This window comes from Trachypithecus francoisi, unplaced genomic scaffold, assembly GCF_009764315.1.
Source record: "Trachypithecus francoisi isolate TF-2019V2 unplaced genomic scaffold, Tfra_2.0 Lachesis_group4, whole genome shotgun sequence".
Classification (NCBI taxonomy): domain Eukaryota; kingdom Metazoa; phylum Chordata; class Mammalia; order Primates; family Cercopithecidae; genus Trachypithecus; species Trachypithecus francoisi.
This window is the reverse complement of record NW_022681469.1, coordinates 51,705,022-51,722,400: the sequence shown is the minus strand read 5'-3', so window position 1 is coordinate 51,722,400 and position 17,379 is coordinate 51,705,022. Positions and strand designations below refer to the sequence as shown.

At 38.4% G+C, this 17,379-nt stretch overlaps 1 protein-coding gene across 1 annotated transcript in view; it reads left to right on the top strand.

The window, feature by feature from the left end:
* The first annotated feature begins 3,204 nt into the window (after positions 1-3,204).
* Positions 3,205-17,379, top strand: part of DLD (dihydrolipoamide dehydrogenase) — a 30,645-nt gene continuing 16,470 nt past the window's right edge. The window contains exons 1-7 of the mRNA XM_033194174.1: positions 3,205-3,385; positions 5,261-5,339; positions 13,493-13,572; positions 14,091-14,159; positions 15,240-15,309; positions 16,435-16,535; positions 16,835-16,978. Coding sequence (XP_033050065.1) covers positions 3,347-3,385; positions 5,261-5,339; positions 13,493-13,572; positions 14,091-14,159; positions 15,240-15,309; positions 16,435-16,535; positions 16,835-16,978 — 582 coding nt within the window. The 5' untranslated portion in view covers positions 3,205-3,346. The remainder of the gene's footprint in view (positions 3,386-5,260; positions 5,340-13,492; positions 13,573-14,090; positions 14,160-15,239; positions 15,310-16,434; positions 16,536-16,834; positions 16,979-17,379) is intronic.

The following is a 17,379-nucleotide window of genomic DNA, read 5'->3' as shown; positions in this document are numbered from 1 at the left end:
CCCTGTAAACTCTTAGCATTCACTTCTCCTCTGCATTCAAAGCATTTCTGCACTCAAAGCATTTCTACTGCAAGCATCAGAAATTCTTTGCCTGGGAGATTTCTCTGGCTGCTGGTACTAACTCTGTGCACTTACAAGGCAGGTGAGAATTGTAGAGAGTTAAGTCCCTGGAATCAGTTTTCACTCAAGGACTGACGGAAGTTGATGGATATAGATTGGGTAGGGCAACTCTGAGCACACTCTATGCTGTCTCCCAGAGGCCTCCGGTGAGTCTGAGCCCCAATTGCCCACAGTAATAGTCTACTAATTAATGTATCTGAAATAGTTTCCATCCCTTTTCCATCTCCAACTGTGCTTCCTTGCATCATTTATCAAATAAACTCCTTACATTCAAATCCTTGTTTCTGGGTCTGCTTCTAGGAGAATGTAACTAAAGCAGTGGCCAGTTAGACACTGGAATAAAGAGAGGAGTTGAGAATGGCTACAAAATCTTTCATAGGGATGATTGGCATTTTGGAGGTATCATTAATCATAATGAAAAACATATGTATTTTATATTAAGATGTTAGATAATTGAAACTGAGATAACCGTTAGACATATTCGGTAGACAGTTGAAAATATGCAGTTGAGGCCAGGTGCAGTGGCTCACATCTGTAATCCTAGCACATTGGGAGGGCAAGATGAAAGGATTGCTTGAGCTCAGGAGTTCAAGACCAACCTGGGTAACATAGTGAGACCTTGTCTCTACCAAAATAAATTTAAAAATTCGCTGGGTATGGGGTGTGCACTTGTAGTCCCGGCTACATGGGAGGCTGAGTCAGGAGGACTACTTGAGTCCAGGAGGCTGATGCTGCAGGGAGCTGAGATCATTCCACTGCACTCCTGATTGGGCAACAGAGTGAAACCCTGTCACATACACACATAAAAAAAAAAAAAAAGAAGAAAAGAAAAAAAAGAAGAAAAGAAAAACAGAGAAAATATGCAACTGGAGATCAGGAGAGAAGTAAAGACTGAAGATAAGGGCTAGGCGCAGTGCCTCGTGCCTGTAATTGCAGCACTTTGGGAAACTGAGGCAACAAAATGAGACCCTGTTTCTACAAAAAAAAAATTCTAAAAAGACTGGAGATAAAGAATTTAGAAGTTATGTATTAGTGTATGTAGGCAGGTGCTAAAGCCATGGAAATGGATAAGGTGGCCAAAATGCAAATGTACGGTGAAAAGACCAGAAAGTTAAGGAGCTAAGGATAGGTTTTTTTGAGACGGAGTCTTGCTCTATTGCCCAGGCTGGAGTGCAGTGGCGCAATCTTGGCTCACTGAAGCCTCTGCCTCCCAGATTCCAGCAATTCTCCTGCCTCAGCCTTCTGGGTAGCTGGGATTACAGGCGTATGCCACCACACCCTGCTAATTTTTGTATTTTTAGTAGAGATGGGGTTTTGCCATGTTGGCCAAACTGGTCTCGAACTCCTGACCTCAGGTGATTTTCAATCATGACATTGAAAAATTGGTAATGGCTTACATATCTAATAATAAAATATAGTTAAATGGGTATGTCCCAAAATACTTAGTAGTCATTAGAACTAATGTTGTAGGCCAATATGAACACGGAAAGTTGCTCATGAGAGTTTTAAGTGAAAAAAATCAAGTTAGCAAAATAAGTATGGTTCAATTTCTGGTTATATGCCTTAGCTGGAATACAAACACTGCAAGTATGGGCTGTCCATTGTTGACATCTCTCCCTCCACCCCCAGTGTGTTTGCATTAATTTATATGCATTATGGCTTTTGTTCTAGCTGAGAGGAGAAGAGGTATAGTTGGCAGAAGAGATGAGGAGGAATGTGGAGGATTATAGTGAGTGCAGTAACGAATCTATTTCCTCCCTCACTTCTCATAGTAGGTTGAGCTCCTAGGCTTTGTGAATGACAGCTGGAAGGGATGGAAGTGTTTCATTTTTAAAAAATTAAAATACGATATTGTAATTTGGACAAGGGAGTAGGGGACAAAGCCCCAGAAAGTTCAGGAAATAACTGTGAGATTTGGTGCATATGGAACAATAACTCCTAGACCAGATGTCAAAAACTGCCATGAAGCTGGAGAGGAGACAATTCTCCCCATCTGTGTGGTAGAGGCTACTCACTGTCCCCCAATATCTCTTCATCTCATCTTGCTTATTAATACAATTTTAGGTAGGCACTCAGCTGACAAGACTATGTTTCGCAGATCCCCTTGCAGCTAGGTGTGGCTTTGTTATCAGATGGAATGAGGGGATATGACTGTAGAAACTTGAGCAGCCATCTTGAATGAAAGATGCAAGGCAAGCTCTGATGATGAGTCATGAGATAAAAGGAGCCTCGGACCCTGTCACAGTACAGAGCTGCCAGCAATGCCGTCTCTATAACAAACACTAAATATTATTCATATCTAAACCTGAACATAGATAGGCAGTAATTTCTAACCCGTGTTTAGCCCAGCACAAGGCCTGGGTGGTAGACTTTCAATAAATGTAGAATTAAGTTTATTCACACTATGTAGAGTTACGGAAGGCAAGAATCAGACCTTAGACTTTCGTGCTCAATCTTAAAGACAATGTTTTTCAACCCTTTCAACCGATTATCTCTCAAAACCTAAAATCTCATCCACCATCCCACTCTGTTTCACCGGGGAGATGTGTTTCTCAACCAAAGAAATAGAAGGTAGTGTGTTTTCTACGTGTTGTCAGTTAGCTAATTAGAGCAGGATGCTGGCGATGCCAAAATCTGTAGCCCCACCCCTTATATGGCACTTGAGGGGAGCGAGTATAAAGCAGTAGTTAAGACCAAAGATTTTGGCCTTGGGGCTGCAGTTACCTCTCCTTTTCAAGACCTTGGGGTCAATGTTTAACCTCTCTGGGCCTCATCTAAGAAATGGAAATACTAGTAATACTCCATATGGTTGTTGCAAGGATGAAATCTCTGTAGAAAGTGCCGAGGAATGCCTAGCACAACCAAGAACTTGTCAAACTTGTCACGCTTTACTGTCTGTAGCGTGCATTAGGCAAACGATAGTTTTATTTGTTTATTTCATCTTCCAAATATAAGAATACATTGCAGCTCGACATTTTGACACCAGCCCCTAAAGCTTTCCCACCACCACCCGCGCTGCGACAAAGCACTACGCTCCTTACGACAGCGTACGACGCCTAGCCTGACAGGAACACCTCTTACGGTAGAACGCGCGGGCCAATCGCGCTGCTCCCGGGCGAAATCGTAACTGCGCCTGTGCATGCGCAGGGCGGGGAGACCTTGGCGAAGCGGCGGAGGCGCCCAGCGGAGGTGAAAGCGTTGGCGGAAAGGAAAATACAGCGGAAAAATGCAGAGCTGGAGTCGTGTGTACTGCTCCTTGGCCAAGGTGAGGGCCGAGTAGATGGGGTCGTGCTGAGCCAGAGGCACGGAAGGTCCCGCTCAGTGGGTCCGGGACGCGGCCTAAGCCAGTTGGCCTGGCGGAGCCCAGGCGCCTGGGCCGCACCACCCCTGGCCCCGGCTCAGCCCGACCGTAGGCTCCGAGGTAGCAGCTCATGCTGCGGCGGCAGCAGGCGAGGGACGGGCCTGGGCCCAGGCTGTGGCGAGTCCTTTCAGGTTGTGTGACGGCCGGCGGTCACACATGCCACACCCCCAAGCATGGGCCGAGGGCCATCCCGGTCACACAGAGACCTCTACCTTGGAGGAAGTGTAAGCCACCCACGTCCCGTGTAGTCTGGCTCTTCATACAATCTGCCTTTTTCTCATCCTAATTCTGACCCCTGAGTGGCCTCATTTTATGCAGTGGGCAGGTAACCTTGGGGTCACTTCTTGAATGGTTCAGACCCAGTCAGCTCCAACAGAAAACCCTCGGAATTCTCCTAAGGTCTTGTCAGTGTTGGCAGCTTTCAGCTGGCGTTCATTGCGGTCTCTCAGGTCTTCCTGGATACTTAAATCTTTAATTGCAGCAGGTTATCAGAACAACTTTCCTTTTTAACCTGCCTACCAGCCACAGCCAAATTGTGTGTATGTGGCACCGTGGCCGGGTACTGTATTGGTTGAGACCTCAAAAATAATATAGCGATCAAACCCCTTTGTTTCAGAGATGAGGAACCTGCGTTCCCAAAAGTTAATGTAACGTTCTATAAGTCATGCTTTTAGGGAGCGGCGGAGGTGGGACTAAAACTCTAAGATTGACAATCGGTTGCTCTTTGGGTTTGCTGTCCTGACCTCAAGTGTTAAGAGTTGCCTTGGAATAGTTTTGTCACTGCCGCCCATTTGCCCACTGTGATAGGAGCAGGGGCTGTTTGCTTTCTTTCTTTCTGCCTCATTGCCCTTAGGAAATGGTTGCCATCCATATATAGAGATTAGGGAGATGATGATGCATTTTATCAAACTGTAGTAGCTCCAGAACGTAAGTACATTACTTGGTGCATTTTCCTAAGTTACCTTGTCTAATTTGCTATTCCTAGTTGATGGCTCAGGAACATCTTCGTAGATGGTTCTAAGTAAATATGGACTATATATACATGCTAGCTTAGAGTTAGGAAACAAAAATTACAGGTAAAAGTATCATGTATAGATTATTCAAGTATTTAAGTTAGAACTTTCAGAGCTTTATTTATTTATTTATTTATTTTGAGATGGAGTCTCACTCTGACATACAGGCTGGAGTGCAATGGCGCGATCTCAGTTCACTGCATCCTCCGCCTCCCGGTTTCAAGCGATTCTCCTGCCTCGGCCTCCCGAGTAGCTGGGATTACAGGCGCCCGCCACTACACCTGGCAAATTTTCTTGTATTTTTAGTAGAGATGGGGCTTCACCATGTTGGCCATGCTAGTCTGGAACTCCTGACCTCAGGTGATCCGCCCACTTCAGCCTCCCAAAGTGTTGAGATTACAGGCGTGAGCCACCAGGGCCGGCTCAGAGCTTTATGACATTAAAATGATCCCTGGCACTAATAATTAGCCATGTTTTCTGAAAATTGAATAAAAATACCATTGAATACATTTTTAAAATTAAGTATGAGATGGTTTGTTGACTGTTCATAATAAAAAGATGGGTGTGGCAAGCTGAGACTGAAAAGTTTAAATGATTAGTTATCGTCAAAGAGGGGAAATTGATCTGTAACTTCTGTGGCAATGGAAGATACACTAATAATCCTTGCTTGATACATTTGCCAAAAATTGTTCTGTTTTCATCAGCCTTAAGTAGTTTTATGTTTTGAATTCATATCTTACATAATAGGAACATTTTCTTTTTCTAGAGGGGCCATTTCAATCGAATATCTCATGGCCTACAGGGACTTTCTGCAGTGCCTCTGAGAACTTACGCAGATCAGCCAAGTAAGTACTTAAGTAAAATATTTTTTTCATCACAGTTGACAGTTCGTTTCTGTTTCAATGTAAAAGCAAGTGAATATTGGAATAACTTATGTTAAGTGTCTTATAGTTCATTTGTTTATGTATTTATTCGTTTGACTGTGTGCTGAACTAGTGTGCTCCAGGCGGTGAACAAGGTAAAACCCTGCTCTTGTGAAACTTGTAATTTGGTGATAAAAGACAAACAATATATAAGTAATGGATAAATATTTTGGGAAGTAACTGACAATTAAAGCAGGTGATAGGGAGGAAGAGAGATAATTTTAGATCCAGTGTCAGGAAAGGCCTTTCTGAGGAGATGGTATCTGGGCAGGGTCCTGAGTGAAGTGAGGGATTGAGGTTACTTCAGGCAGAGGGAAACAACACTGAGAAAGGTCTGAGGTGGAACTTAGCTTGTGAAGTTTAAGGAATAGCAAGAAGGCTGGTGTGGCTGGAACAGAAACCCATAGAATGTAAAATCAGAGAGGTAGGCAGGAGACAGATCATGGAGTGCCTTATAAGCCAGGCCTAGTAGTTTGGATCATACTCCAACTATGGGAAACAAAGGTTTTGAGCAGGGCAGCAATTTCATATGTTTACATTTAAAAAGTTAATTTTGTCCATTGAGTGAGGTTGTATTGGTTATTTTAACACTGTTTAGAATGATGAGATGACTTTCTTGACATCCTGAATGAAAGTCTTCATGGGTTTATCAAAAGCATGTTTTAAAGATTAGCAGGATGTACCTTAAAAGGAAGCTATGGATCATGGAATTTTCTCCTGTATACTTTTTTTATATTTTTGAAGTTCCTGTAAAGGGTATGTGTGTGTGTTTTTTTTAAGTATTTAAAACAGAAAATTAATAGGATTATATTGAAGTATTTTGACCTGTCAGTACCATGGATATTGATTATTTGAAATGAACTGTTTTGACATTTACTGAATTCACCTATATGGATTATAAGTAAAATCGAATGTCTTAAAGCTTCAATTATGGAAATCATTGTCTGGGGGAACTGTGACTGTCAGTCTCCCTGCATTCTGTGAAGTAATTTAATCCTGTATCCTCAACTGTTATCCAGCCATTATCATTTTGGATATTTTATTTCTAGAGGAAGGGGGAGGATTCTAGTCACCCATGACCAACAGTGAGTGAGTGATTTATCCTAGCTTTAAACAGGTCAAGAAATCCTTTTTAAAAAAAAAGCTAGTATGATGATGAGGGGAAAGTTGGACCTCTTATACACTTTGTCTCTTGTTAAATGGGAATCTCATTTTCTCAACTCACATAACAGGAGAGATGTTAGATTTTCATTTCTAAAGGATGTTTTTCATAGCTAACTCTATACCTTTAGAATCAGTCAACAAAGATTATTCAGTGCCTTCTATTTACCAGGCAGGATTTTAGTGGAATGAGGATGAGCGTTCCACGATCAGTTTGGGGATCCCTTGACATTTAGTAAATCATGAATCACTTAGTACCCATGTATGTAAAGTGTGTAAAAGCTTTGAGTGGATGCAGTAACAAGCATTTTACACACATACTTGTATTTGTCTGAGGTATGTGCTTACTGTCTTTTCCTCAGGAATGCAAACTTCTTCAGGGCAGGAACTGTGTGTGACTGTTTTGTTTAGTACCTAAAGTGATACAGTAGGTAATCAGTACATATTTATTGAATGAATGAACCCTGGGCCAGGTCTGTTTTAGTTACTGCTCTATGGCAAAGCATCTGGTATGGTGTCTTGTACAAAGTAAGTATCCAGCTACAACAATAATAATATTAACTGATGCACTAAGGGCTTAACTCTGTCTTGGGCACAGATTTAATCCTCATGGCCTTTCTACTACCTATGTGCTGCTGTTCTCCCCATTTTATAGATGGAAGAGTTAGGTTTTTCAACTAGGAAATGACAGAGCTGGGAGAATCCTTTTGACTTCAGAGCCTGCACTGTTAATGTTTTATTCAGTTTTCTTCCTTACATGAGTATTGATTGACTCTCCTGAGAAGTTCAAATCGTATTATGATACAGTCTCAGTTACAACATCTGAGAGATGTCTGAATAGCCTAATGAACCAGGTTCATCAGAATTTGCAAAGTTGTGTGTGTTGCTGTTGATGTGACCTTTTATTTCATGACAGCACTTAATCAAACTTGTAGCACTTATATCACTCATGTTCACTCATTCATTCATTCTTTTATTATTTCGACAGATACTAATATTTACTATGTGTTAGTCACTGGGCTAACTACTGGAATACAGCAGTGAGCAAGACGGACAAGACCCAGCTTTTATAGAGCTTACAATTTAGTTGGGGGAGACAAACATCCAACACATAATTGTGACGGGGTCCACAGACTAAGCATAGGGAGTAAAGACATCTATATATATATGGATTGGGAATGATCACATAATTCTTTCCTAAGGAATTATGTTGATAGCTGAAAAGGTTGAGAGTAACTCTGGTTACAGGTTGGACCTTTTACTGTAATTTTTTTTTTTTTCCTATTTAGACTATAAGAACTAGGGCTATGTCATTTATGTATACACACACAGGACACAGCATGTGCAGGCACACCCCCCCAAGAGCTTAAAGTAGTGTTTGTAATGTGAAATGCATGCTGTTAGTGTTTACTTCTAGGTAGATGGAACAGATCGTACATAGGTAGACCAGCATAATTCTATGCATGTAGGCTAAGAGTAGTAATTCACTGTTACTGAGGCTTAAACTGCATGGTATTGGTGAGTAAACAGAACGTGGTAGGAGATGAGGCTGGAGAAATAGTTACTGAAGGAATTTGGATGTTGTACTTAGGAACATGGGCTTTATCTAATAAGACATTGGGGAACTAGTAAAGCATAACAACAAAGAGAATAACATCTGATTTGGGTTTTAGCTCTGTGGTAGCACTGGGTAGACTAAAATGGAGGATGTGAATGAGACTAGAGGCTGCCGGACTGAAGTTTGGAGGTGGATCTGAGAAGGGGAGTAACACTGAGTGACCAGTATGCACCTGGCACCTTCTTAGGATCTTAACATGCGTACTCTCTGATCCTCACAACCGTAGGCTGCAGGTGTCATCCTTACTATTATCCCCATGTTATATCAAAGCCCATAGAGATTGAGTAATTGGCCTAAGAACTTAGCCGGGGTAGAGTTTGGAACCCAGGTTTGTTTTACTTCAGATCATTTCTTTCTTTACTGTATTTCTTCTTTAGGGACCAGGAGGTTATGACCAGAAAGTGGAGTGTTGATTTCAGAGGCTGAACAGTTTTGGGTGATAACAAGTATAGAGTGTTCACTGTGGGAGGAGGTTACTGAAAAAGACTGGAGAATAAGGCCATTGACAATGTAAAAACAACTTCCCTTACCCCTCAACAAAATGTCAGCAAATAAACCTTACCAAGTAGCTCTTATATTCAGTACATTTGGTAATTAATGATTATTGCTGTATGACATCTCTTTTCCTGTTTAATTTTTCTTTTTAAAAATCTGGGTTTGTTTTTTTTTTTTTTTTCCTAAGACGAAGTCTCGCTCTTGTCTCCTAGACTGGAGTGCAATGGCACAATCTTGGCTCACTATAACCTCCGCCTCCCAGGTTCAAGCAATTCTCCTGCCTCAGCCTCCCGAGTAGCTGGGATTACAGGCGCCTGCCACCATGCCCGGCTAGTTTTTGTATTTTTAGTAGAGACGGGGTTTCGCCATGTTGGCCAGGCCGGTCTTGAAGTCCTGACCTCAGGTGATCTGCCCACCTCGGCCTCCCAAAGTGCTGGTATTACAGGCGTGAGCCGCCATGCCCAGCCAAAAATCTGGTTTTATCTTCATTTTGACATGTGCCTCTTTTTCCTCACTGTATTGTAAGGTTATTGAAGGTACTGATGAGTCATAAATATTTGATTTTGTTCTGATAGTAAAGCATATTCTTGTCATTTTAGTTGAAGTTCTTGATTGTCCAGGAGATTATGGGATCATCTGAGTGTTTTGGCAGGCGATAGAACATAATGGTATGTAGGAGCATACATGTCAGAATCTAGAGGACCTTGTTTGAATCCTGGCTAGATTACTTACTAGTTGTGTAGCCTTATTCAAGTTATTTAGTTGTTTTCAACCTTTTCTTCCTCTGTTAGTGGTAGTAATAACTATGTCATAGAAATGTAATGAGGCTTACATAAGACAGTACACGTGACTGACTCACTAACTGGCACATTGTAAACTACCCAAGTGTTAGGTATTGTAGACTGACTTTTTTTTTTTGAAACAGGGTCTCGCTCTGTCATGCAAGCTGGGGTGCAATGGTGCGATCTTGGTTCACTGCAACTTCTGCCTCGCAGGTTCAGGAGATTCTCATGCGTCAGCCTCCTGAGTAGCTGGGACTACAGGCTTGCACCACTATGCCCAGCTAATTTTTGTATTTTTAGTAGAGATAGGGTTTCATCATGTTGGCCTGCCTTGTCTTGAAGTCCTGACCTCAAGTGATCCACCCACATTGGCCTCCCAGAGTGCTGGGATTACACAGGCTGACTTCTTGAGATATATCTTATAATTATATTGATGATTAAAATTGATTTGTAACACAACACCTTTATTTCAGTGGTAGCCTGGATAACGTGGTGCCTTATTTTCCTTATAATAATCTAATATGTAACACTTGGAGAATTTGTAGAGTACTTTTCTTGCCTTTTTTCTTTGAGTTAATTTTAATAACATTAATTGCCTTGTTTAAGTCAGTCACCTCTTATTGTACTCCAGTGTTTTTAAAGTATCAACCTGATGCTTTAAACCTGATAGGAGCACACATTTCAGAATCTAAAGGACCATGTTTGAATCAGCTGATACTTCACTGACACTTAAAACACAGATTGCTATTCAGCTGTCATTTGCCATTTTTTCATCAGGCTTGCCTTAAATAAATGTATTTCATTTAACTACTTTTCTGTATCCTTTTTTTTTTTTTCTGAGATAGAGTTTCACTCTTGTTACCCAGGCTAGAGTAGTGCAGTGACACGGTTTCGGTTCACTGCAACATCCACCTCCCGGGTTCAAGTGATTCTCCTGCCTCAGCCTCCCGAGTAGCTGATTACAGGCTCTCACAACCACGCCTGGCTAATATTTTGTATTTTTGGTAGAGATGGGGTTTCGCCATGGGAGGCTGGTCTCAAACTCCTGACCTCAGGTGACCACCTGCCTCGGCCTTCCAAAGTGCTGGGATTACAGGCATGAGCTACCACGCCCGGCCTGTATTCTGATTTTTTAACTTTATGTATGAGACTTAACCTGTGAAATTCTTCTTGACAAGGAGAGGGTCAGAATCATGTGTTGTCAGCTTTCATTTGTATGCATCCTTTGGTACAGGTGAGAGTTAGATTATTTTTCTGACATTTTATTATGAAAAATTACAAACATTTAGAAAATTGTAAAAATTCTACATTGAACACCCATAATTTTCTTCCATTAACATTTTCTGTGTTTACAGTACCACATATGTGCTCATCCATTTATCCATCAGTCCATCTTATTTTTTGATACATTTCAAAGTAAATTGCAGACGTGTGTATACTTCCCCTAAATACTGGTTTGTTTTTGAAAGTTTGTTCCTGGCTTATACTCTCCTGTATTCTCACTTGACAGATCTTTACATAAAGAGTCTGCTGTTTTCTCATTTTTGTGCATCTTAGCACTTTAGTGGTATTGTGATGGAATATTACATCTAGTATCTATAGTGAGAGAGGAACTCTTGAATTTTTGGTGTTTTCTGAAGTTTAAAAAAAAAAAACAAAAAACCCTAAGATTTCGTAGTGAATAGGGAAATGAAACCCAAGGGTTTTGGCTATTATCTTTTATCTCTTGTTTACTTCTCCTAACCTTACTAAAACAGTTCTTTTCCAAACCAAATTTATTTTTCATTTTAGTACCATAGACCTACTATAAGAATTGTTACATATCAGTGATTAAAGATACATGCTCAAAAATACATATACTCAAAATTTAAAATATTTAATTCAGTTTTATTGTCATTAAAAGGGTCTTTGGAGAATCATAGCAATGATATGTTATAAATATATATGCTCGTGTAAGAATGAGAAAAGAATATAAAATATGGCAAAAATTGAATTTTATAAAAACTTTCCCAGAGGAAAGATTGGGAGGTCCTATAAACAGTTTTCTCTGGGTTGTATGGCAATGTGGATGGGTTTTTTTTTTTTTTTGATTTAGTGTATTTAAATTTATTCAGTAAACTTGTATTTTTAATCAGAAAAGACATTAAAAATTCAGCAAAGAAACCTGTTTTGTAGCTTGTATTTGTATTACTCTGAAATTAAAAATTAGAACCCATTTGAGGGATGTTGTGTAGATTGTCACTTGGTTCAAGATTTGAAAATAAAAATACATTTTATTAGATACTTAATTCTGAACCTAAATCTGAACCACACAGGGTGGCTAAAAAGCACAGATGGATCAGTAAAAATTGAAGCAATTTTTCATGTATTGAAATGACTGTACATATTTTTTCATGTATTATCTCAGTTATCTTCTGCTATAACCAAAGAGAATCTAGTACTTTCATTTATTCAGCAGGAGGGATTCTTAGATTTTTGTGGATAATTGGTCTGAATAACTTAGTTATCCACCAACACAGAGGTTCTATGGTTCTGTTCAGGCCAGCAAAGGTTTTTGAATGATATTACTCTAGGGATGTGTGTTTCTGGGGAGAGGGGGTGATGCAAATTAGAATAGTGTTCTTTGTAGGTCAGAATATACCTACTATGTGTAGAATACTTACTATGTGTGCTAGAGGTACTATGCTAAATTATTACATACATTATTTTATTCTATGAAGTAGATTTTTTTGTGGTCTTTCTTTTGCCAGGTATGGAAACAAAGATGAGGCAGGTTAAATTACTCACCTAAGGTCACTTAGGTAGTGATTATAAAGCTTGATTATTGCTCTCTGGGATTTTAGTTTATGATGGTTAAAACTGAGGAATAGAATAGTATTGAATAATGGAAAGACTGCTGGAAGTAGAGTCAAAAAGCTTAGTTTGTCTCTGCAGTTCACTTGCCAGTTAACCTTAGACAAGTTAATTGACCTCTCTGAACTTCTTGTTTCTTCTGTGAAATGTCTTATTTATGACATCTTTATCTTCCTCATAGGAAATTCTGAGACTCAAACATGATGATATATGTGAATATGTGTTATAAATTGCTAAATGCTAGACAAGTTGTGGTTGTCAGGACAGTGGAAGGGGAAGAAAAGGGAGACTGTTTCCTAACTCTTAAAAGTCATTGTTACTTTATTTGAAGTTGGATTGAGAAGAATGGGAGTAATTGAACTTATTTGCACATTAGTATTACAATTGTTACACTCCTAAGGATACTGATCAAAATTAATTTTCAATTTTTTATCTTTACTTGAAAAATAGCCACAATAGTTAATTGAATATTCTGGTTAGCCTATTACCTTAAAGTATATAAAAAATATCAATATGCAAGTTCAAAACATATTTGTTAAATATTACGTGGAAGCTGTTTTTTCCCTCATATTTCAGAAGTTAAGGACCTGAAAAAGGTAATAGGTCTTAAATTTATTGGAAATATTAAAGCATTATATAAAATTATCTTATTTAATTCTAACATCAATCATTGAAGGCAGTGTTTTCATCCCCATATTACAGAAGGGTTAAGTCATTTGGTCAAGTTTACACAACTAGTCATTGGCAGTGCTGAGATTTGAAGCCCAGAATGTCAGATTCCAAAGCTCAGGCTCTTTGCTTCATACATACTTGTCTTCCAGTATCACTAAATTCTTCTCAGTTATTAAATCAATAGAATTTAGGAAGGTCAGTGGATACAATGTTAGTATTACAGAACTCAGTTGTGTTTCTGTATGTTATAATGAATAGAAAATAATAGAAAATGAAATTTAAGATAACAGAAAATGAAATTTGAATATGCCATTTTTCAGTAGCATCAAAGAGCATCAAGTAGTAGTAATAAAATAGTGCAGAAAATATGTAGAAAATGCTGATTTGTACTCTAAGAGATTTAAGTATCAGGTTATTTGTTTGCTCTTCCAAAGACCTCTTTTTGGTAACTATTAAGCAATTTACTATTTTATATCAATTTGCTTTTATTGTAGTTGATGCTGATGTAACAGTTATAGGTTCTGGTCCTGGAGGATATGTTGCCGCTATTAAAGCTGCCCAGTTAGGCTTCAAGGTAAGGTTTGAACTCCAACTAAGTATTGATTTATTTTAATTTGGGAAGGGTTGATCATATGTATAAAGTACTTTGCAGGCAAAAACATGGTAAATACTTTCTTAACTGTTTAAATAACTTGTAAGCCTGAGACTAATAAAGATAATAAAAGATTAGGTTTATTTGGTTATAGTATTCTCTTGGAATGGAAAGTGAAATCTATTAGTTTTCTTCTCTTCCCAGTACTTTTCATTTTGACTTCTAATCACACTTTGGAAGATATAGTGATGGAACTAAAAGCGTGTATTTGGTAATGTTAAGCACACAAAAATATCTTTTAGAAAATTCACTTTTGGGTTAGCCCAAAAGAGTTTATTATTATTCAAATGGTAAATTATAAAGGACTATATATTTTAGTCTCTGTGAAAACACAGCTCAAATAGCTTGTTTTGTAGACAAATTAAGACATATATTTGGAATTTTAGTGATCTGTAACATTGGGGTTATGTGCAGTTAAATAATACTTTCTTTGGTTGTAGACAGTCTGCATTGAGAAAAATGAAACACTTGGTGGAACGTGCTTGAATGTTGGTTGTATTCCTTCTAAGGTGAGCATATGTTTTGTACAGCACAGAGATTGTTTTTGGCTAGCAACCAACTAGAAGGATGGATTGAGACTAGATTAGACAAATACACTTGTTAAAAAACAATCCAAGTTGTGGCACATTTCGCACAGAGAAAAAAAAGAATGATAAAAAACACACTTCTCTTTTGTAAAACTTAAAGAGTGCTGTCACAAGTCTGCCGCTCATTCCTGAAATAGCTTCCTTGTCTCAGAATGCCTAGCTTTCGACTCAGACAGACTCTGATGTTCTTGTTTTTTCTCTTTATCTTTCCTTCACCAATGTAACAGATAATAGATAGTAAGTAAATTGTTCTTTTAGGTCCTTTATGTGTGTAAACATGACTACCTTTTTCACCTGCCACCCTGAAGTGTGTACTTATGCCTTTACTTTTAAAGAAAGTAAAAGTCTTTTTCATTCTTGTTTGTTGAATGTTTTTCACATCATTGTTGTCTGTCTTTGATTAATAAGAGAAATTGAATTGGTGTAGTCCCATATACTATTCCATGTAGAGAATGCCATGTCTTTTTTTAACTTCTTTTTAAATTTTTATTGTAAAGTGACAGATTACAATTGTATATATTTATGGCGTACAAAGTGGTGTTATGATTTATGACTATAATGTGGAATAATTTAGTCAAGCTAATTAACATATTCATTACCTACCATTTTTGTGGTGAGAACATTTGAAAGAGAATATCGGCCAGGCGCGGTGGCTCACGCCTGTAATCCCAGCGCTTTGGGAGGCCGAGGCGGGCGGATCACCTGAGGTCGGGAGTTCGAAACCAGCCTGACCAACATGGAGAAACCCCATCTCTACTAAAAATACAAAATTAGCCAGGTGTGGTGGTGCTTGCCTGTAGTCCGAGGGAGAATTGCTTGAGCCCGGGAGGTGGAGGTTGTGGTGAGCCAAGATCGCACTATTGCACTCCAGCTTGGGCAAAAAGAGCGAAACTCCGTCTCAAAAAATAAAAAGGAAGAGACTTGTCATTTCATAAGTGCTTTTTGATTATTTGAAGTCTATGTATGAATATTTGATAATTTAATCTTTTTAATATCCTTTAGGCTTTATTGAACAACTCTCATTATTACCATATGGCCCATGGAAAAGATTTTGCATCTAGAGGAATTGAAAGTAAGTATACTTTTCACACTTAATGACTAACCAGACTGCTTGACTTGGCTCTTCTGTCTAAAGACTTAAATGTGTCTAATGTATGTATAATAGATGTTTAGTGAAGGAAGAGTAAAATAAAGAATCTCAAAAATATGGAGAGATTTACTTAAAAAGGAAGGCCTAAATCCAGATTTCTCCCAGCCAAGTATAACCAAGCCTAACTCTGCAAATCCAGATTTCTACCATTATATCTTCTGTTCCTTTGCCAACTTTTTCCTGAGGTTTGCCTTTATGTGTTTTTGAAGAGTCAGTTTTCATTTCCTGAAACTTGGAGATCACTGAGAAGGCTGGATTCCTGAGTACTATGGGGAGACAGAGGAAGGAAGGAAGGCCCACTTAAGCTTTTGGTAGTAGAAAAATTAGAAAGAGTGAGGCATAGCGGAAAAGGAAAAGGACATTTCATAACATATCTTGTCTCCTGATATACTTTTTGAGCTGTTTTAATCTTTTGTCTCCAATTATTGTTGTTGGTAGGTACTTCCAGAAAGGTAGTCTCTTCTGGGCAGGACTTAGTCATAACCTTGGGTTGTTACTTTTCCTTCATTTGTTTCTTTACAGAGGTAGGTTTGAGGGGCTACTTACAGGCAATCCATTGGGTATAGAGATGATGTGTACGCACTAAAGCATATAGAATATCATACTAGATGAAAAATGGAATGATGTAAAGAAAGAAGAGCTAGGAGTAGTCAGGAGACGTGCATTGTAGGCAAGGCTTTCACATCCTAGCTCTGTGACCTTGGGTAAATCAGAAATCTCTCAGAGTCTCTTTTTCCTTATCTCTAAGATATGTGTTGGTTGTTATATGAGGTACTTTCTAAGATACCCTTCATACCTCTAAAGTTTAATTGAGTTGAGCATTTTTATCCAATACTGTTGCTTCAGAGTTCTCTTCTGAGTTGAATGAGTGATTAAAACCTAGGTGATTAAACTTTGTCAGCTATAATTGTAAGTTATTACGTTTTGAAACTTTAATACTGGCTTTTATGAGCATTAGGTTGAAATTTTCCAGTTGGTGGGTGAAAAACACTGCACAGTGCTTCAAGAATTTAGCTAAGGACTAAAGATTAATTTAACAAATTACAGTGTCCGAAGTTCGCTTGAATTTAGACAAGATGATGGAGCAGAAGAGTACTGCAGTAAAAGCTTTAACAGGTGGAATTGCCCACTTATTCAAACAGAATAAGGTCAGTGTTTAATATTCAGATTTCTGCTTTACTTTGAATACACATTAAACTTTGCATTATGGAGTGATGATATTTGAACTTGGTTACAGGGGAATATTTATTTAATTTAAAAGAGCTTGCTAACCTGAAATAGATTTCCCTGACATATATCACATGTTTTGCTGCACCATGGTGTAGCATTACTGAGTAAGGAAGCATTTTGTTTTAGATAAATTATTTACAGAGTAATTTTTCCTTCGAATGATTCATCAAACAAATTACTTTAAACTTTGTGAATTTATAAACATTATTTCATAAAGGTTGTTCATGTCAATGGATATGGAAAGATAACTGGCAAAAATCAAGTCACTGCTACGAAAGTTGATGGCGGCACTCAGGTTGTTGATACAAAGAACATTCTTATAGCTACGGGTTCAGAAGTTACTCCTTTTCCTGGAATCACGGTATTTATGCTTCGTAATTTACAACCATTACAACTTTTCTTTAGAAATACGTTTTATAAATTATTTTTGCTATTTGTGAACTTTGAGAGATTTCTGACTGAAATACTATATTTTGATGGTCATTCAGCTTTGGGAAGTTAACCTGTCTTTATTCTGCAGTGATTTTGACCAGCTATAGAACACTTTATATTAAGATATGTTTGAGTACCGTATGAAGTTAAAATTGACCATTGCGTTTGGAATATTGGAGGATAAAATTTAAAGTCAGCATTTTTAATGAGATTTGATGAAATTAGGTATATAGATACCTCAAAACAAATAAATGACTTAGTATTTTTAGTGATTCTGCTGAGATCACAGTTTATAAATACATTTATCTCTTCATATCCTTCGTGGATTGG